Source organism: Branchiostoma lanceolatum, chromosome 2, assembly GCF_035083965.1.
Source record: "Branchiostoma lanceolatum isolate klBraLanc5 chromosome 2, klBraLanc5.hap2, whole genome shotgun sequence".
NCBI lineage: Eukaryota > Metazoa > Chordata > Leptocardii > Amphioxiformes > Branchiostomatidae > Branchiostoma > Branchiostoma lanceolatum.
The window spans coordinates 29,920,703-29,941,269 of record NC_089723.1 but is presented as its reverse complement, the minus strand read 5'-3'; the positions used below and the strand labels follow the sequence as shown (position 1 = coordinate 29,941,269).

Below are 20,567 nucleotides of genomic sequence, written 5' to 3'. Positions count from 1 at the left end.
TCACAATGTAATATTACAGCAACATCCAACCCAACTCATTGCAAAGGTTTTTAGATCATATTTTGTAATAATTTTGAAATATATTCAATAAAAGAATATTCAAGTCACAAAATCCTTTTCAAAAAGCTGAAAATGAAAATTTGAATTCATTTTGATTTCAATTGCTTTCTTTCCAGCCCACTAGCCTATTTTTGTAAAGTAATGGTAAATAATGGTAGAATGCTGTTATCTAGAAACTATTGGAAATATCATAGTCTGCATTAGAAACATTTTCAAAGTCTTACATAACTGGGGTGATATTTAGAAAGTTGAAATGATGTTCAAAATATTTCCAATGTATCTAATATTTTAGACAAAGAATTAATATTACGATGAATCGAAAACATTTGTAAATGATGACAATAACAACCCTTGAGGTGACTTGAAATGGACTCTAAATTGAAGTCTATGTCCCTCAGTAGGAGGGAAAAGGAGACATTTGCTGTGTTTCAAGTTTGCAGTTGAAAAAGAATGCAAGACACAGTTCATGTTCATGATGAGATGAGTTTGGGGTGAGAGAACTAAAACAACTGCGAACATTCCAAAAGGACAACCTACCAGCACAGATGCGTGTTAGAGCCTGGATAACCATCCACTTGTGTTCAAACGTTGAGCTTGAAGATTCCAAGATGTTCAGGAAAATCTCCCTGAAAAACACCTGAAGAAAGAAATAACTGATTTAGATCAATCCAGCACCAAATCTTTCTAGAAAGTAAAAATTCTGTAAAGGGTCAAGGTGAAAACAGAGTGCTGGGAGGAAAACTTAACTGACTACATTTAGTCCCGAAACTGTGTGTACCAGGTACAGACTTTCCCTTTGATTTCAATTTCCTTGTTGAGTATCATTTGGTCTAATCTGAACACCAACCAATCAAATTGGTGTGGCTTAATCTGATTATCTAGTACTGACCTCAATTTGCATCTTCAAATGAGTTTTAAAGAGTGAGTTTGAAAACCAGCCAATCAAATTAGTGTGGTTTAATCTTAGTAGCTACTATCATAAATTTTCATCTCCAGATGAGTTCTGAAGTGTGATTCTGCAACCAACCAATAAAATTGGATGGGCCCTAAACTAATCATCTACTGGCCTCAATTTGCATCTTCAGATGAGTTTTGAAGTGCCGGTGTAAAAAACAACCAATCAAATTGGTGTGGCCTAATCTAACTATCTAGTACTGACCTGATGAGTGAGTGAGTACTGACCTCAATTTGCATCTTTAGATGAGTCTTGAAGTGAGAGAGGAGAGTCAGGAAAATGGCCAGGGACAGCTCAAACACTTTCGGCACGGGCGAGACGCCGTTCTTAGAGAGGGCAACACACAGGTACTGCTTGATGGCGTTGATGAACATCTCGTTGGTGCGGAACACGGGCCCCGCGTTCTGCAGGATGGACAGGAGGAGCTGTAGGGACAGCACCTTGGACCGCAGCTCGTGAGACCTGGGGGGGAACGCAAGAGGCCGAGGAAAATTAACGTTTTGTTTTTCGCTGAGTTACAGTCCTGAAAATATCAGAGTTGGGATTCTCTTTGCTTTTTTTCTTCAAATTTTGACCAAAGTGATCCAACACTGAAGTTGTAATTATGCAAGGTATCAACATAAAAATAAAAGGGGACCTAGGGTTTGTTTCTATCAATTTCCTATTGTAACAGAAATGAGAAGAGGATGCTGGAAAACGATTCTACAACATATTCACCACTACGATTGAAAATTTCATTTCCCTTGCTATTCTTCCACCCCCCAAAAAATCAGGGGTCAGCAAGTTGTTGCTAGGGTCCGTCGGCCCATGTGCAAATAAGATATTATCTACTTGTGTCATGCATATATATCGACGGATTTCACCGAGGAGAGCATCTCTCCGCCGACTCAGATGACTCAACGCTGCTTTCTATTGGGGACGCCATTGTTTAGCCTTTCCCGCGCCGTCCTCTTTACTGTTTGTTTACTTTTCCCATGCTCAAATAACGCGCACTCGCGCCAGATTCAAAATGGCACCGGTATTTAGAAAGGGGTCTATTGGTAGTAGAGTACTTACTTTGGGTCCGGAGGTCCGTCAGGCAGGGGTTTCATGGACAGCTTACAGAGGGAGCGGAACACCAGAAAAGCGTCCTTCTGTAAGACATGAGAGAACCTGGCTGCCGCCGCCGCCTCCCTGGCCTCCGGAGTCTCCAGGTTATCGTCCGGGTTCTCTGGGTCATCACCCGGTACGGTAGGGTCAACCGGGGTCAGGGTTTCATCTGTCGCCTGGCCCTCTCCTTTTTCTTCTGTTAAAGAGAAAATATTTCATGTCATACCGGGGCCACGATAATGTTCCATACCGGTGTTCAGGACCGGTCCGTATTTTACATTATGTCATACCTGGGCCGCGAAGACGTTTGATACGGGTGTTCCGGACCGGGTTATAATTTTCCGCATCACACGGTGTTCTACAATTATCACACGTGCTTCCATAAAATATTTAGAATGTAATTCGAGTGTGGCGGTTGAGATGCTGTCGAAAATTTGAATCCCGGATTCGGAGGTTGGAATCAATGTTGTTACGATTTTTTTCCAAGGACACAAAACTTCAGGCGCAATTCGCATTTTTTGAGTGGGCATGTCATAAATAAGACGCAACACGGTGTATTCCGAATTACCCTCGGTCCCGGCCCTCCCGGGAGTTGCAACCCGCGGTCGAGCCGGTATCGAGGGTGATACAGAATACATTGTGTTGTATTCTATATGTATACCACAGGGTTCTTGTATCCCAGAAGATTTCATGAAATAATTTGAACGCACTTTGTATGAGCGGCCGTCAAAATTTTGAATACCAAATTCGGATGTTGGAATTGGTGCTGTTACAATTTAGGTACAAGGACACCAAATTATGTCAACTTCAGGTGCATTTTTCATTGGAATGTGCGTTTTTCTCGGGTGGGTATGACATAAGAATACAACACGGTGTATTCCACATCATTCTTGGTCCCGACCCTACCTTGGGTCGGATTCGCAGCCGGGTAATCCTAACTGCGGTCAGGCTGGTACATATACCTCACGTGATACGGAATACAATGTGTTGTATTCTCTTTGTAAAGGACAAATCATCCACAATCAAAAAATCATGAAAATCTAATCATCCTTGAGTTATCCTGTTTCAGAATTAAAGACAAAAACAAACCTGCAGTACCAATGAAAGCCATGAGAGGGCCCAAACCAATACCATTATTTCTTGAAAGCTACCTGCCACTCAAAACTCGTGACCATAGCATGTTCAGCACCTGAGATAGCAAAACGAGTTAATACAGGACAAGGACCTACCTTCTACTGCAGCAGATATCATGTCATCTATGATAGAAGCCACCACATTTTCCACTGTCTGCTCCTGTTCTGGACCTGCTTCTTCTGACACTGGTTCTGTGGCAAGTCATAAAATCACAATTTAGCTACATGTGAAAATAATGACCAAATACATTCTTATCTTGTACACCATAGACATTCAAAATACTTGTTGAGTCTGCTTGTACTGTTTACACCTGAAAATCTGATTAGTTGAAAAATGATTACATTTCACTCCCATACATGAGACAGGAGATGGGGTGAAATATCTTACCCCATACCTCAATGAAATGTGTTTATTACGCAAATGACTTCCACATTTACATAAACTATGCATTATTAAGTACAACTTTCAGTAACCTACACATGTCACAAGTATGAGATTCCCATCATTTACAAATTATGGCACTTTTGCATTCCATTTTCTATGGAGGTAATGAATGATTATATTCTGACCTGTGGCTGCAGGTGTGTCTTGCTTCTCCTGTTGCGTTGCCTCCTGTTGGGCCTCGCTGTCCCGTGCTGTGCCGTGTTGTTCTGACTCCGGTAAGTCCGAGCCCTGCTCTTCCGAGGCAGGCGGCACTACTCCCTGTTTCTGTCCTTCGCTACTCGAGTCACCAGATCCCTGTTGTTCCTCCTGTGTCCTCGCCTCCGAGTCTTCCGTCTGTGCGGACTCTACGTCCTCCCCTGTCTCCTTCTGTGATTGGGTTTCATCTTCTTTGTTGTCAGCCATGTCAGTGATGACCTCACCATTGGACAGCCCGTGTGGCGGAGGGGTAGGGACGGGGGTCCCTTCACTACCTTCGCTTCTTGTGAGCGACGCTCGGCTTGAGGTTCTCTCCAGCTGTAGCGCCTGTTCTTTAGCCTACCAAGAAAAAGACATCCTATTATAGGCAGCTATCTTCAACTCAAAATACCAAACAAACAATAAAATGAAAGGTCGAGTTTTTCTCATGTACCTGTTTTTTGTTTTTAAGCACACACACACACACAATCACACACGAACAAACCAAAACACAAATACAAACACACATACACACACACACACTCACTCACACACACACTCACTCACTCACTCACTCACACACACACACAGACATAAAGACACTTAACCCTCAGTGTATGTGAATTTTGCACTGAATTAATGTGTATAAAAATTTTATCAGGGATTGCAGAGAAACACATACTAGTAGCTTACGCACATATACAGACAAACAATCTCAAACTTATAAAGATGTGTTAACTTAATATATCTTACAGCTTGTATCTCCATCCTGGAGAAGATGACATTCAGCATCTGTGTGAGTGTTGCGTTGGCTGTTGTCTGGTTGATGAGGTTCTTGCTGGCCAGGTAGATGTTATAGCAGGTCCTGACTGCCTGAAGCACCGTGCCCTCATGGACCTCACAGGTGTTAGAGGTGACAGCAGTCAGTAAGGCCTGTGGAACAGAAGGTAAAAGATAAAGCAATCATCCTCATGTCAGGTGAAGCATGATGCTTTTTCAAGTAGCTGATGGTAGTACAATGCGGCTTCGCTGCGGCTCGTGTTTTTGGCCAAGCACACCGGGTCACCCCTGCTCTTCTCGATAAGTGTGTTGGGTTCTTTTACGTGCAGAGGTTTGACGCTTGAGGCTTATGCCCGAAGCTCCCTCATGAACGGGGCCGCCGGCTTTATATCACCATCCAAAATGACGAATGCAATCCCTTACAACATGTCCGAGCTGGAGTCGACCCTAGGATCGAACTCTGGCAACAGGATCAACGGAATTTGATCCAGATGGCAAAGCTGTGGGGCTTACAAACTTTCTAGGGCAGTACAGAAAAAGCATTTGTCAGCTAATGCAACATATTTCACTTTACACCCCTCCTTACACGGACATTTTGAATGCACTTGGACTTAAAACAAAAATGGATAAATTACTTGAACCTAAATATAGACTATTCCCACTAACAAAATATTTTGCATATACAGTCAAACCTGTCTATAGCGGTCACTCAAGGGACTGGCCAAAACTGACCGCTAAAGACAGGTGGCCGCTATGGAGAAAATGTTGATTAATTGACCACGAGTGACACATGTTTTCAGTACCCACTGAGATACAATTATTCACCGTACAGTACACATGTAAACATTACATAGGTAAGGCACATTTTAGAAATTCGATTGTTGTTCTTTTACTTCTATTATGGGTTTGAAAAAAAGAATTATTGTATCTGCCAACTCCAAAATCCATGGTTTGCTCGAGCTTCATGTCTGAACAGACTAGCATCGCCATACTCTACTCTTGATCCTTCGCGACTGCTTCGCTGCCGGCACACGCGTCACCAACGAGTTTTAATCATATGAAACAAAGTTCTTCGCAGAAAAATGCCCCCTAGTTAGTATAGAACAAAATATATGTTGCTCAGTTGCCACTTACTGTTCGTTTTCGACCGTTTTCAAATATAAAATCGTGGCGACAATTTTCCAAATCTGTTGTTGTTTGCTTGTAATGATCGGCTTCTACCATTATGCTAATAGGGTAATGAGAGGAAGGTCGCTCTTTTGAGGGCTTTTTTTCGTTTCAGAAAATTGCAACAGCCCAAATTTTACATCATAGTAATGTTATCCATATTTAGTTTGAAGCTTTTGGTTCAGTAATTATCCTCAGTGATAGTTTGCAGCAAAATAGATTTAACACACTATACCTCCGAAACAGTGGTGTCTTCCGATAACCTTTATGCTGCTCCGCCATTTTGAAAATCGTGTTTGGGCACATTTTCGGATGAATTCCCGGGGAAAACGGAAATATATATTTGGGCCGACATTGAAATAATTCGCCAACTTAGCGCATCAGATACATAGATGTAAGATGTAAGATGTATTTTATTGGCTTTTCGCAGTTTACATACACTGAATTAAAAGACCAATGTACAGTACGTTCACAATTTTAAACTGCTGTCGGCGTACATATAATCATATTCATATATAAAATCGGTACATAAAACACTTTCAAGACAATATTGTTTCTCCAACAAAATTAGCAACATTCGCAAATCATTCGCAAATATGGTGCAGAAAAAATATAACGTTACTAGTAACTGGTTACTGTACTGAACACTCCCAAGGCAAACACACCAAGATTCAGTAACCATACTGGTTAAGCAGTTTTGTGAGATACGGTATCGGTGAGTTACTGAATCTCAGTGTATTTGCCCTAGGAATGTTCAGTTTGTGCCCATTACGTGTGACTCTACCCGAGATTTCGGATCTTCTACTCGGTAGCCAGTGTTCAAATTGGGAACCTAGCAGGGACCTGCCAAACTTCAAACAAAGTCTCTCGCGCCTTTCCGACAGGGTGGTGAGACCCAGCTGGGCCAGTGCCTCCGCATATCCAGGGTAGTCTCTGCCGAGGATGATGCGGCAGGCTCTTCTTTGAATTCTCTCCAGCTGGTCCATTTGGCGATGTGTAAGTCCGGGATTCCAAATGGGGACAGCGTATTCGAGGAGGGGTCTAATGTATCCTGTATAGATGGTAAGTAGTTCTTTCGGTGAAAGGTTGAACTTTCTGAGTCGCTTGAGAATGAACAGTTTTCTCGCGGCTTGTGCTGACATGTATCTGACTTGTTCATTCCAACGAAGGTCTTTCTGGATGCGGAGACCAAGTATTTTCAAACAAGGTACAGCAGACAGAGTTGAGGAGTTGATTTGTAATGTAGGGAACGGTGGCGGGTTCCTGCAGAACGTAATGTGCATTGCTAGACACTTGGTACCATTTAAAAGCATGTGGTTATTACTTGTCCAAGAATTTAGCTCGTCTAGGTCATTTTGCAGACAGGAGGGGGTATGGAGAGTTCTTGTTTCTAGGAAGTTCATATCATCCACATATTTTAAAGCAAAACTGAGTGCGCCAGTTGCAGCGTCATCAATCAGAACCAGGAAGAGGATTGGGCCAAGTAAAGTGCCTTGAGCAACTCCACATGTGAGCGTCTGCCAGTTGGAGAGTGATCCTCTGTACCTAACACGCTGTTTCCTTGCAGTGATGAAGTCACAGACCCACGGTACTAGCTCTGGTCTCAGACCCTTGTCTAGCAGCTTGGCTATCACAGTATTGTGATGGACACGGTCAAAGGCCTTCGAGAAGTCCGTGGCCACGATGGTACTGATGGTTCCAGGGTTGTCCGCGCCCTGGCATAGTCTGTCAACCAGACTTACGAGCGCGTGGACGGTAGAACGGCCTTTAAGGCTGCCGAATTGCCTTGTGTCGAAGTGAATGTCTTTCGAGATCCACTCGCAAGCAAAGAACTCTGCAATCTTTGCAAATTGGCAGGTTAGTGAAATAGGTCTGAGCTGTTCAATGCTAGCCGGCTGAGACTTTGGAACGGGCACAACAATTGCCTCTTTCCACTGGTTGGGGACTGTGCCGGTGGCAAAGGAGGCATTGAGAATATGACAGAGAGGCGTGCTGAGCTCACAGGCGAACTCCTTTAACAGCTTGAGAGGGATGTTATCAGGGCCAGGAGCTTTGTTGACCTTGACCGCTCGGAGACGTTGGTATACCTCCCAGACCTGGAGTGTGGGTAGCTGTTGAGGAGAAGGTAGGAAGGATGGCAGCAAGGAAGTGTCTAGCCGAGGGAGGGCATTCGACACATACATGTGCGGGTTGTATTTTCCAAATCTACCGTAATCTTTGTCCAATCCAAATGCACAGAAATAGTCAAATATGCTACGATGTACAAACGCAAGCCATGTGAAGAAATAATTGACTTCGCGCGCGTCAAACCATGGATAATCTAACGAAGATAAAACATTATTGTTTTCTTTATTATTATCCTGTCAAGTTGAGTTCACATAAACTTGATAACTGCATTAAAAAATGAAGATTTTGAACCCGGCGTGCGGTGGCGATGCGGCTTCCACCGGCGCACATTGGCCGTTATCGGCGGTGTTACTGTACTCGCGGGACCGAAAATCGTCTGGCCGCGACCGCGTTGGACAGGTGGCCGCTATAGCCTAATTCTTAATGCTTATGTCAATGGGAAAAATCCAAGGGACCGACAAAAAGTGACCACTATGGGCAGGTGGCCGCTGTGCAAAGGTGACCGCTAATACAGGTTTGACTGTATTGTGTATTTTGAAAATACTTTGATACAAAAATAGAATGTTCCAAAATATCTCTAGTGCAAGAATAGACTACTCCCAATACAATGGATTGAAACATAGATCAAAATCAATTCCTTTATGAGTTAATAAACAATGTAACAATTGTTACACAAAATTTTTACAGTAATGTGTTAATATACACTGACATGGTATGTGCACTCCTAGCGATTATCGGATATACAAGAGAACTGCAGCTAGGAATATTAGAGCTATGACCTCTTATCTCTAGTAACATTGTGACATTGTTTCGTACTGACCTTGATGATTTGTAACTGTACGCCATCGTCGGTGGTGGTGCCCGTGAAACATCCACAGATTGTCTCGATGATACGGTCGATAAGCTTTTTACCCGGAGTCGTGCTGTCCGGCGCGTCACCGACAAGGTGACCGTACGCCATAAGTTTCTGTGAAATAAAAATGGCCGGAACAATGCACATTGCAGTATGACCAAATTATTCCTTGTAGAAATATGTCATAGTAGAGTATGCGATGAAAGTCAGTGTCAATTTCAATCATTTCAGAAGCGATGCAGAAGCCTGACTATCACCCATGTTTCACCTTCCAACCTTACTGCATATAACACGATGACTTTACACAGCAACCACAAATTTCAAGTTGTTTAACTAAAGGTAGTCCCATAGCTTTTTTGAGGCTGTAGGGGCAGCTTTTCTTAATAAAAGAAAAAAATCCCCACCAACTGACCCTATTTTTCTCAGGGCCCTGAGTGCCTGACTGGAAAAAAAAAATTTCTTAGGCCTTAGGCCATGTTGATTAGATTATATGGATGACATCCTCTGGGGAACCCTGCAAAACGGATGCGAGCATGCAAATAAAATAAAAAGTTTGGAAAAAAAAAAAGGTTGCCTTCATTATGAAATCTACATGTATGTGGTCAGGAAACTCAAAACACAGTGTATGGTGTACCGAAACATCTATTAGGTTCTTCATTATTGTTCTTTCAAAACTTCTTCTTTGACTTTGGAATTGACTTTGGCATTCTACAAAACATTAATATCCATTCTCTAAAATGTTTTTTGCAATTTACAGCATGTATTTTCTAATTTTGCAGCTGCTTTTTACAATTTACAGTATGGCCGAAAACTTTTTTTTTCTGTGGAAATGGACGGAAATTGATGCGCGTGCAGATGTCATCCATATAATCAAATCAACATATAGCCTTACTGTGAAAACCTTTAGTTTTGCAAAGATTTTATTTCCTCACCTGCAGACAGTCCAGTGCAGTGCACACAATGCGGGGACACTTGGACTGACAGGCCAGCTCGAAAGGCAGGAAGTACTTGTCAGCATCTATGCTTCTCTGTTTGGACTTGGGCAGGGGCAGAGCTGAGGAAGAGTTGTCCTCAATAATTTCTCCTGGGCTATTGCTACAATGGACAAATACAGAAATGATGAGACATAATAATTATACTATTTTGTAGATATAGATCATAACAAGCTTAGTATTTACAGTTGAGTTGTATCTGTCTTTTGACAGTACTGTAGTAGTATCTGTCCGTTTCCAAAATCATATCCAGTTGCTTGAGTAACTGGCGAGTAGTATCTGTCCTATTCTCAACTACATCTGTATAAGTAGGACAATACTTGTTATGATCTACATCTACAAAATAACATACAATGTAATATGTAGTACTTAGTGTACTGTACAGACTATTTCCAAAATTACAATTAACGCTTTATAATGACTACTTTTATAGTGGACAAATACATAACTGTTGAGACATCATATATTCATAAAACTATATCATAAAAAAATGCAAATAAGATACAGATAACACAGTCATCCTAATTATAATCAACATCCATAAAATGTCATGATATATATAAATGATGAATATGAAGCTACACAATGAAGTCACTGTTCGAATATCAATTTGAATCTTCAAAGTTAAGTAGATTAACAAAGAAATTAGATAATTGACCAATATTTGACCTCTGTGTAGACATATTCACACATGACTGAATGACTGGTTTATTAAGAATCAAACAATACAGCTATGGACAGAAAAAAATATTTTGTTCAATTTTTTTTATACAATATTATTGAAGTATGACTCCCAATGGCAACGTAAAAGGCAAAAGTGAAATTTCAATCATTTTCATTCTTTTTTACTGTACATGTATTATCATAATACTCACGGCTCATCATCCATCTCTCCCTTGATCTCCTCTGCAATATAAAGAATCATTATTAAAGAATCATTATGAGTACATAAAGCAGTGAAGATTACTCTACAAATCTGTCACAAGATATCAATGTTATCTACAGTTTATATATCATAAGACTGTTCCTTTGCTTGAACAATAGTCAACAAGTTGCTTGGTCATACTCATAAGTCTCACATAAAAATTAATGTATGTTCTTATCTATCACACAACTTAAAGAGTTATTAAACTTAAAGACAATTTACTTGGCTGACATTTTGGCACGAAGTAAGAGTACATTCAAACCTGTAGTGTTATGTTATGTGACCTTGAATGTTTACTTAAATCAGGGGATAAACCAAAGACACAGTCACTGTGGTAGTTACATGTAAGTCCCTTTGTCAAATGTTTTCTGTGATGTTACTACATTTATCAAACTGGTACTGTGTTCTATTATTGTAAGATATACCATAAAATTAACAAAATGTCATCCAATATTGGGAAAAAATACCAATATAGAGTAGTGCCAATTACATTTTCACTTATGGAATCAGTTGACATGAAACATGGAACAAGAATGAACATGGCAAAAGCAGTATCTTTTCTGTGAGTGATATAAAACTAGTGTAGTCCTGTTATCAATTTGTAAGATAATACTGCAAATGTATTTAGTTTTGTGGTGGTTTCATTACACGGTTGGAAGGAAAGGAAGGTTTTTGTAGTGTTAAGTTCACAGTTGACACAATTTTGTATACAACTTGGTAATGCATTGTAAACGCATATTCATGGTACCATGAATTGCGGTGGAAAGCAACCACAAAAATGCGCGAAAATAAAAGGATTGCGGAAGTTTCCAAATTTACAGTACATGTTTTTCACCTGTACCCTGTAACTTGATATGGGCTCATGTGACCGACTCACATACATGTTAATGAAGTTACTTCTTATGTACTTATTTGCATGCAAAACCGGAGGGAGCACTAAAGATACAGGCAATACATGCACACAGTACAATCCATCAAAAATTAATAACTGGTAGATTTCATAAAATAATGTCTTCAGTCTTCACTTGCCTTTATTCTCTCTTAACACTGTTTCACATATGCAATTTGTTTGGTAATTTTCTTGTTTTTTCAAAGACCAGGGTGACATAAAGAAACTAGCACTGCCCATTCACACTCAATAGTGCATACAGACTATTTGTCCACCATAGCAGACAATGGACTCTATCAATGCCATTGAAAAGTAAGTGTTCTTGAATGGGTAGTGATGTTTTGCTATAATTGCATTTAGTATTCTTATATGTACTTTTCTTTTTTCAAGACACCATCCCTAAATAGGACTGCATTGTTAACATGTCTAAAAGGGCAAATGTTTGTGGGGACTAAATTTCACATTAGGGAGAAAATGCAGTGTTCATGGTGGTTTGATGTTTGCGGTTGAAACTTCAAGCAGGGTTTCAGAGATCACCATGAAAATCGTGAACAAACAGGTCTCCTTTTACAGTATCTAATAAAACTTATAATTAGCTAATCTAGTCAGCTTTTCAAGTTGTTAATTTTAATGTTGTTTTACCAGAAAGTTGAAAAGGGTCAATAAATTGAATAATTACATTTCTCCGTTCATCAAGACATTGCACACTTTGCCCACACATTAATTAATAAGTGTAGTCATACATTTCACTAGCCTGGTTAAATTGTGCCCCTTTTGAATGATAGCTCCTCTAGATCTAGATACTTGATGGTAAATACAATGCAGCAGTAAGCTGGGGGAATCCTACACTCCAAATATTAGCTAATGTTATCAACTGACATTTCATTGTTCCCGGTTTTGAGCTTATGGTTGCTATGGGTTGTCAGGTAGTGATTTCAATCCAAACTGTTCTGTTTTTCTGTTTGTTCCATAGGGACTCTCCATACACGCCTCTGGTATTTCTCACCCGCACAAAACCCCAACCCAGGTCTGTGTGGAAGGGGCTGTGACGGACAGTAAGAGTTTGTGTAACTTATACAGACTACTAAAACAACCAAGCTCATTCAACAACAAGCACAATGGATGGTTTCCCATAATAGATAGATTGAGTACAAATAAGAAAAAATCACATAAGAATGCAAAGACTGAAAGAGTACATTTGGTTGCTATTTTCATGCTTTAAGTTTATAACATGTCTCATAAAAATTAAAGGATCACAGTTTCATAAGACCAGAATCAACACTAACCACAATGCACACAGATTGAGCACCAATAAGAAAAAATTACGTAAAAAATGCAAATCATGCTTTACAACATGTCTTGTAATAAAGATTACATCTTCATAATAAGGGAATCACATACAGCCTTCGATAGAGAATGAAGTGTAATTCCCTTAAGTTAAAGTTAACATTCATATTGCCATAACAATGCTAGTCGCATTAAAAAAACCAATAGATCCATCTGGTGTAGCACACTCAAAATTTCTGACATGCCACCTATAAAAACATCAAAGAGACGGGGGGGGGGGCAATGGGTGTTAAAGTATAATCCTATGAGTTACCTGGCTACTCTTCCTTACCTGACTAACCTTCAGCTTGCTATGGTAGCTGCTTGGCACCAAATTTGTATTGTTTAATACATATGGTTAGGCAGCAGGAAGAGGGTTAATTTGGGTTGCAGAGAATAAAATGAATTGCACCTAAAATGAATTGCACCATACGGCAATTACATTACTACTACTTGTACTTATTATGCTAAATTCAGGATGACCTTTATCAAGATGTGGCCACATTGCAACGGATTACTGTAGATGCAGAAATATTCGCTGTTTCACCACAAACTTAAAACCACCGCAAACATTTTTGTCCAATACTGTAGCACTGCTGCGAACTTAAACTTGAACTTTTAAAGCCACCGCGAACACTCTTCCATTTTTGCCTTAGCGCGAAATAAAAACCACGCGATCTTAAATGCATTTACAGTATGTGAAATGAAAAAGCTTTCCCAAGTAAAAGTTACGGGCAATTAAAATAACTTGTCTACACCTGTCAGAAAAGGGGAAGGCAGACCCCCATTGTAATAACCAAGTTGTCTGAGTCAGTGTCTAACAACTATGATGACTCAATGTTGTAATGCGGGTTTTATCATCCTGTAATGTAAATAAAAGCGTGTGACACACTACGTTTGCTATTCTAGGTGCCTGTCCTATTACTAGTATTAGGGAAGATTGTGAGATCTGTAAGTTTATGGCAAATTTATAATGAAATCGTTAAATGAAATTAGAGTGAACCAGCTTTGAGTTGGATAAATAGGGATAAAGGTTAACTATGGGAATGAAAAACTTCTTATACTTCTGTGCCTAATTTCCAAGGAGGTAATTGATCATTTCTAAACGTTCATCGTAAAATAAATCATACTACATTACAATTAGGTTTGCATAATTTTAGACCCATTACTTTTACATTGCACACTTTATTCTTTACATTCTGAACTATTTATCCTACACAGAATTTCTAGATATAGAACCGTCAAATCGTCCTAATTGAATTAATTCTCAAGGTGTAACACGTCACCCAGGTACAGGTAAACCGGCCGGCCCATCCCACTTACCAAGTGCCACCTCGCAGGCCTTCTTCAGCTGCGAGTGGTGCGACTTCTTGATCTCCCTGTCGCTCAGGATCTTCTCCAGGGCGCGGATAAGAAACATCGTCTTGGTCTTCTTCCCCTTGTGCATCTTAAATCGACAAGAGTGGGTGGAATCAGGAGAAGACGGGGGATTTAGAGGATGATTTTGTCATGTTGGAGTGTCGGAGTCACCAACTCTGTCTGACCGTCGCCATGTTGGACCTCACGTGACCCTTCCCAGCATCCCTCACCCAAAATGGCGTCGTAGAGCCCAAAATTTTTCACCGAACCCAAATTTTCCACCAAAATCTACTAAAAAATCGACTAAAATAGCTCGACACGAAAGATTCGGGTTCTCAGATCACTCCGTGTTTTATAAGAGGACGTCAAGATGGATGCGAAGATGGCTCAGAAGACTTGGGAGCTCGCCAATCAGATGGAAACTGTGAGCAGCGTGGACGAAATCTACAAGTACGACAAGAGGCAACAACAAGAGATTCTGGCTGCCAAACCATGGACAAGGGAGTATGTATACAAGTTTTCTTAGAGGCAATAATCCCACCTCTCAAATTAAAGTACCCCTGGAGATTCTTATAAAAGTACCCCCCCCCCCCGGACAAATCTAACAAAGAGGTTATATATAACCTCCTTGATTCTAATAAAAGTACCCCCTGGAAATTATAGCCAGGAATAAAAGTACCCCCTGGACTAAAAGAAGCCCCTGAAAATTTACAGGTGAACTGTGTCCACATCAATTTTAGAGGGAACCCTGATTAGCAAAGCCTCCATTTAAAAAAAATATAATAAACGTACCATCTAGAATAAGAGTAGATGGGGTTACAAAAAAATTTAAAAATCAGCAGATGATGTGGCATCTGTCAACCCTGTTTCCAATTAGTTGGTAACTGGGAAACCCCCGTTCAATCCTGGGTCAGGACATCTTGGTTTGGGCTGCACTCGTCTTTCAGAAGGGACCTAAAAATTATGGGGGTCTTGTGGTCGAGGAGGTGTCTCGAGCATGTTACTATAAGCATGATAAAGGGGAAGGGCTTGTGCATGCATGATGCAACCCCTCTCAGTAAAGTATGACCCTGCCTGCAAGGAAACTTGACAGATGCCCCCCCCCCCCCCCCCCCCTGTATGTGCCACAAGGCACTTACAAACATATGATTATCGGATTTTGCAAATGCCCATTTTCTTGAAGAAAAATTTTGTTTTCGGGATTCCAGAGAAACTGTATGTGTAAGTCAGGAAATGTAAGATGTAATGTCTTTTGTGTTTGTATCAAATTTTACATGTACATGTACATGTACTAGTACGGTACTAGTAAAAATTATTAAGTTAAGTACCTTCTTTGTTGTTCTTCCCACAGCAACCACTACTTCAAGTACTGCAAGATTTCTGCTCTGGCCCTGCTGAAGATGGTGATGCATGCCCGGTCTGGTGGGAACTTAGAGGTACATTACAGTATATAGAGAATAAGTCCATGGACTTTCAGAGGAAGGGATCCGGAGTGTCTTGCTTTAATGCCACAATACCTGAAAATACTGCTAGGGGGGCCAAAATCACCATGTTTTTTTCAGGGCCTCAATAACTACCGATATATTAATATTCAACAAAGTTACACTTACAGGCACAAACAAACAAACACAACCAAAAACAGTACCCCAGTCTGAGGTCACCCTCCTTCCTGGAGGTAAAAATGGACTGTGAAATAGAATCTTTGAATTTTTAAGTTGCACGTTATCGTCTATTGAATTGTTTGTTGTATTAAGATGTGATGATACAATATATTAATGTATTTGTTTTTTATTTTACAGGTGATGGGGTTGATGCTTGGTAAAGTTGACGGGGAAACCATGATAGTCATGGACTGTTTCGCCCTTCCCGTGGAGGGCACGGAGACCAGGGTGAACGCACAGGCGGCGGCGTACGAGTACATGGCAGCGTACATTGAAAGTGCAAAACAGGTGAAGTTTCATGGTTTCTTGTACACAAACCAATAATCACTACCTGCCAACGTTTCGATAAGTCTTACTGCTGCCTGCCCCAGGGCAATACTGACTGCTAGGTGGCGCTGGAGTGAGAAGAATGCAGTCCCAAATGTGACTAAGTTTCTATCCCCCCTCATCACTATTCATGATTAGAGTAGATGTTCAAGTGCATCTGTTTTCCTCTCTGTCTATTACCTTGGCCCTGTCCTAGTTTATTATACAGTTGTTTCTTCAAATATTGTCTGTCACAGCTGATTTTGAAACGTTCCAGTGCAGGTGTCTTAGAACAATCTTTTTAGATATCTCCTGGTATGACCATGTAACAAATGAAGAAAAAGTCCCACCTCTGAGTGTAACTGTAATGAAAAGGAGACTAAGCTTTGCTGGGCATGTATGGATACTGCCAGATCACAGAACAACAAAGAGTAGGGGTCCTTCCCTGTGTGTGAGTGGATCAAACCTTACAGTCTGGTCCTGGTTGACGTCTTAAAAAGGTGATGGTCACCTGTTGATATCAATCCTTCCACAAATGTGGTAAATCTCAATGAATTAATAAAAAGCTATGACTTGGAAACCTGAAGGTAAGGTCATCTGAACTGTTTATCATCCTCTCTTGTTCCTGTATAGGTTGGTAGGCTGGAGAATGCTATAGGCTGGTACCACAGCCACCCTGGGTATGGCTGCTGGCTGTCAGGTATTGACGTGGGTACTCAGATGTTGAACCAGCAGTTCCAGGAGCCTTTTGTGGCTATAGTGGTAAGACATGTCATCATATTACTAGCTCAGTACTACTATTGTAGTGTTGCTATTACTGTCTCCTTTTAGTCTTTTACCACTAACAAGTGCAGAAATTGTTGAAAAAGTGAATAGCATACATGTACAATGTATTCTTTCTATGAATTTTTTAAAAGTTGATAGTTAATGCAGTATGTTTAACCACTAGGATAATTTTTTTATTTCTGTCCCACTGTTTGCAGTTACAGATTAGTGAATGTTGTTTGTGTCACTGTCAACCCAAACTATTCTCGAATGTCGATGTCAATAATCAATGTTATGTGGATGTTTTAAGTTTAATTCCCGGTAGGAACAGAATGGAGTGTCTGCAGCAGTTTTAAGTTTGCAGTTGAAACAATAGGGTCAGTGGGCAGAAGACAGAACAAGTGGTTTTAAGTTGCAGTGAAGAGGTCATCATGAAAAACTTCAAACTTTGAACCATCGCAAACATTTAACAATTATAGTAATCTATTGAATGTAAAAGCAGCTTTCTGTTTCGGGAAAGGATTTGCTAATGATAGATTTCAGACTGTCATTGATGTCTCTTGTATACCATTCCCTTTCAGATCGATCCAACAAGAACAATATCAGCAGGAAAAGTATGCCTGGGTTCATTCAGGACTTACCCCAAGGTGAGGAGTATTATTGTTCATTTGCTTCTTCACATAACAGGTAAACAGCCTTATGAACCTCCGCTTTACACCCCATCCATAAGAACACCCCTAATGGTACTGAAGCTAGGAGTAAAGTGAGGAAATTGGCATAAAGTGCCTTTCTCAAGGGCGCAACATTAAGGCTAGGGATTTCAAATCCAGAACTGTTTGATTCTTAGTGAACAACCCTAACTGCAAAGCCACCATGTATTATGTTGCCATTTTCTATTGATGATGTCTATTTTTGCTTTACAGGTTGTTCAAAAGAAGATGATTACATAACTGTACATTGTGTGTCTTTATCTCCCATGCAGGGATACAAGCCACCAGATGAAGGCCCCTCTGAGTACCAGACTATTCCTCTCAACAAGATAGAAGACTTTGGTGTCCACTGCAAGCAGTAAGTAGCCAGCAAATGGTTTTATCTGCCCAGAAATGGACGAGCCCATTGAAAAATGGGTAAAGGGTCCCATAGCCTTTTATGAGGCCGTAGGGGCAGTGGGTTGTTAATCTACTGTGTCTTGGACACAGTATTGTAAGGCGGAGCTCATCCCTCTCCTTCCACCACTTTTTACCTCCCCAACCAAAGGCAGGTACCCATTTTTACACCTTGGCTGATTGAGGAAAGTCGTGTAAAGTGCCTGTCCCAAGGACACATCTGGCCAGGAATCAAACCTGTGACCCCTCTATCTCATATCTGCTAGCCTATACAGCTGATTACATTTACTTATGAAAGAAACAGTGCCTTAGGATTTTACAAATCATAGCTTAAGACATCTACCTCTTATGTAAGGAATCTTCACTCACCTTCTCTCCTTTTTTTAGGTACTACTCCTTAGAGGTAACCTACTTCAAGTCTGCCCTTGACCGGAGGTTGTTGGAACTATTGTGGAACAAGTATTGGGTCAATACACTCAGCTCCTCATCACTTATAACTGTAAGTAGTCAGAATAGAAAACTCTGCTGTTGAGATAAGTGTGTAATGCATGCATTTAGATACGTAACATTTAAGTGGTAGTTGTTTTATGTGTCCCTCACATCTAATATGCTCAGGATGTAGTATTCAAGACAATGTCAACATTACGTTCTTTTAAGAATTCTTGCCAATAACAGAACTGCCTTCAACGTCACCTTGAGTACCAGTTTGTCAGATTCTGTCATTGCCTAGCAAGGGATTCCCAAATATTGTTGTCTGTAGAATTTCCTATGTTTTTGTAGGATTCTGTGAGAAAATTGTAAATCTTGACAAATTTGCTATGTTCTTGAGTTTGGAGTTGTTGGGTGACCTCTCACTGCAAACTCAATCACTACGGTAATACTGCAAACATTTTCTGTCTTTCATTGTTCAACCGCAGACTCAAAGGTGCCAGAGGATTTATGTGCCATGAACTAAAATGAATTTACAGTAATGTAAATTCTTAAATTACTTTCCCAGTGGTTTTATTTCGAGGTAGGAGGAAAAATGTGGTTTTCATTGCAATTTGGATTTGCAGTTAAAACGATTCTGTAGTACAGTAGTCATTGAAAGGACATAAAACCGCTGTGTCATGAATCCACTGTGGAGAGGTTACCATGAAAACAAACCATCACAAAAGTTTCAAGAATTAGTGTATCTTTTCTCTTCTTTTAGAATGCTGACTACACCACAGGACAAGTTTTTGACCTGTCTGAGAAGTTAGAGCAGTCTGAAGCCCAGCTGGGGAGAGGTGGCTTCATGTTGGGAGTGGATCATCATGACAAGAAGTCTGAGGACAAGCTGGCCAAGGCTACAAGAGACAGGTACCTAGGGGGTCTTGTGTCCTTTGTCCAATCATTGCTGTCCATACAAATTTGATCAATTTGATCAACCAATGAGAGAGCAGCTGTATGACCTTCAAATAGTTGTATTTTGGCAGAGGTGGGATTGGTATATTCCTGTACCATGTAGTGACTGTGTGTGCCTCTAGTAAAATATTGTGGAATGTTCTATTGCTAAAGATATTTTATATCAATATTCTCATAATAGACCAATCACAATTAGCAGTTCAACCAATGACAGCATGGCAATTTGCCTATTTGTCGTTCAGCCAATGAAAGAGTGTACTTTTATTTTTTCATTTTGCATGTCTAGGTTTTGAAGGAGGTGGGAGGGCTATGTACGTCTTAATGCAGAGACAATTTTATCAGACTATCGATAATACTTCAGATACTAAATGTGTCATTTTCATTTTGTGTTATAATTCTATTGTTGTTGTTGATTTTCCAGTTGCAAGACTACCATTGAGTCCATCCACGGATTGATGTCACAAGTCATCAAAGACAGACTGTTCAACCATGTTGGCAAACCCAAAGTCTGAGGTGTTCAACACTTCCGTCCAGACAACTACAGACCCTGTTATTTGTTATAGTACACATACTTGTGTTTCAAGTGTTTGGACTGTTCATACGTTTAAGTAAAACTGTATATGTAATGGCAGTAGTTTGACATTATCAATAGACTAACAATGTTCCCAACTCAACTGTATTGCAGATGATGAAACATTTATCTTTGTAAATCTGGAAAGACCACATCATTCTATCACGTAATGTGTTTGCAAAGAGATCAGTTTATACCTGTCAGAACTGTTTTTATTTCTGTGTTCAAGACCAAGTTTAAATTGTACGTCCTTAAATATATTGGTCAAAACTGCTGTGAAAGAACTTTTGAACTGTGGTCTTTGAAGCTGAGCCTTACCTAGCCCCATTAACGAATGGAGTTTAACAAAGAATAAAAGATGAGAAAGCATGAAAAAGAGAATGAATGTGTCTTTGTACATATTTCTCAATGGTATAAACCATCATAATTTTCATTTAGTCAATTTGAAGCTGTGGATGGTCAATATTAATCTTGAGTCTACAAAAAGGACAAAATACA

General features: G+C 40.2%; 2 protein-coding genes across 5 annotated transcripts in view; one reads left to right on the top strand and one right to left on the bottom strand.

The window, feature by feature from the left end:
* LOC136428504 (brefeldin A-inhibited guanine nucleotide-exchange protein 1-like) overlaps positions 1–14,362 on the bottom strand; it is a 35,839-nt gene extending 21,477 nt beyond the window's left edge. For all 4 annotated transcript variants that reach the window (XM_066418069.1, XM_066418071.1, XM_066418070.1 and 1 more), the window contains exons 1-10: positions 14,239–14,362; positions 10,651–10,681; positions 9,716–9,878; positions 8,751–8,897; positions 4,610–4,789; positions 3,808–4,216; positions 3,334–3,429; positions 2,072–2,300; positions 1,243–1,477; positions 598–697 (exon numbers count right to left, since the gene is read on the bottom strand). In XM_066418069.1, the coding sequence (XP_066274166.1) occupies positions 598–697; positions 1,243–1,477; positions 2,072–2,300; positions 3,334–3,429; positions 3,808–4,216; positions 4,610–4,789; positions 8,751–8,897; positions 9,716–9,878; positions 10,651–10,681; positions 14,239–14,362 (1,714 nt within the window). The remainder of the gene's footprint in view (positions 1–597; positions 698–1,242; positions 1,478–2,071; positions 2,301–3,333; positions 3,430–3,807; positions 4,217–4,609; positions 4,790–8,750; positions 8,898–9,715; positions 9,879–10,650; positions 10,682–14,238) is intronic.
* A 282-nt stretch (positions 14,363–14,644) lies between these two features.
* On the top strand, positions 14,645–20,450 carry LOC136428507 (COP9 signalosome complex subunit 5). Its single transcript, XM_066418076.1, has 9 exons — positions 14,645–14,778; positions 15,626–15,710; positions 16,074–16,223; positions 16,875–17,003; positions 17,588–17,653; positions 17,989–18,074; positions 18,500–18,611; positions 19,305–19,453; positions 19,920–20,450. The coding sequence occupies exons 1-9, from the start codon at positions 14,645–14,647 to the stop codon at positions 20,008–20,010; spliced, it is 1,002 nt and encodes a 333-aa protein (XP_066274173.1). The 3' UTR covers positions 20,011–20,450.
* The last annotated feature ends 117 nt before the right edge of the window (positions 20,451–20,567 follow it).

Coding starts and splice junctions, on each gene's coding strand:
- LOC136428507 (XM_066418076.1), top strand. CDS start 14,645: ATGGATGCGAAGATGGCTCAGAAGACTTGGGAGCTCGCCAATCAGATG. Junction 17,004..17,587: donor AGCCTTTTGTGGCTATAGTG/GTAAGACATGTC, acceptor ATTCCCTTTCAG/ATCGATCCAACAAGAACAAT. Junction 18,612..19,304: donor GCTCCTCATCACTTATAACT/GTAAGTAGTCAG, acceptor CTCTTCTTTTAG/AATGCTGACTACACCACAGG.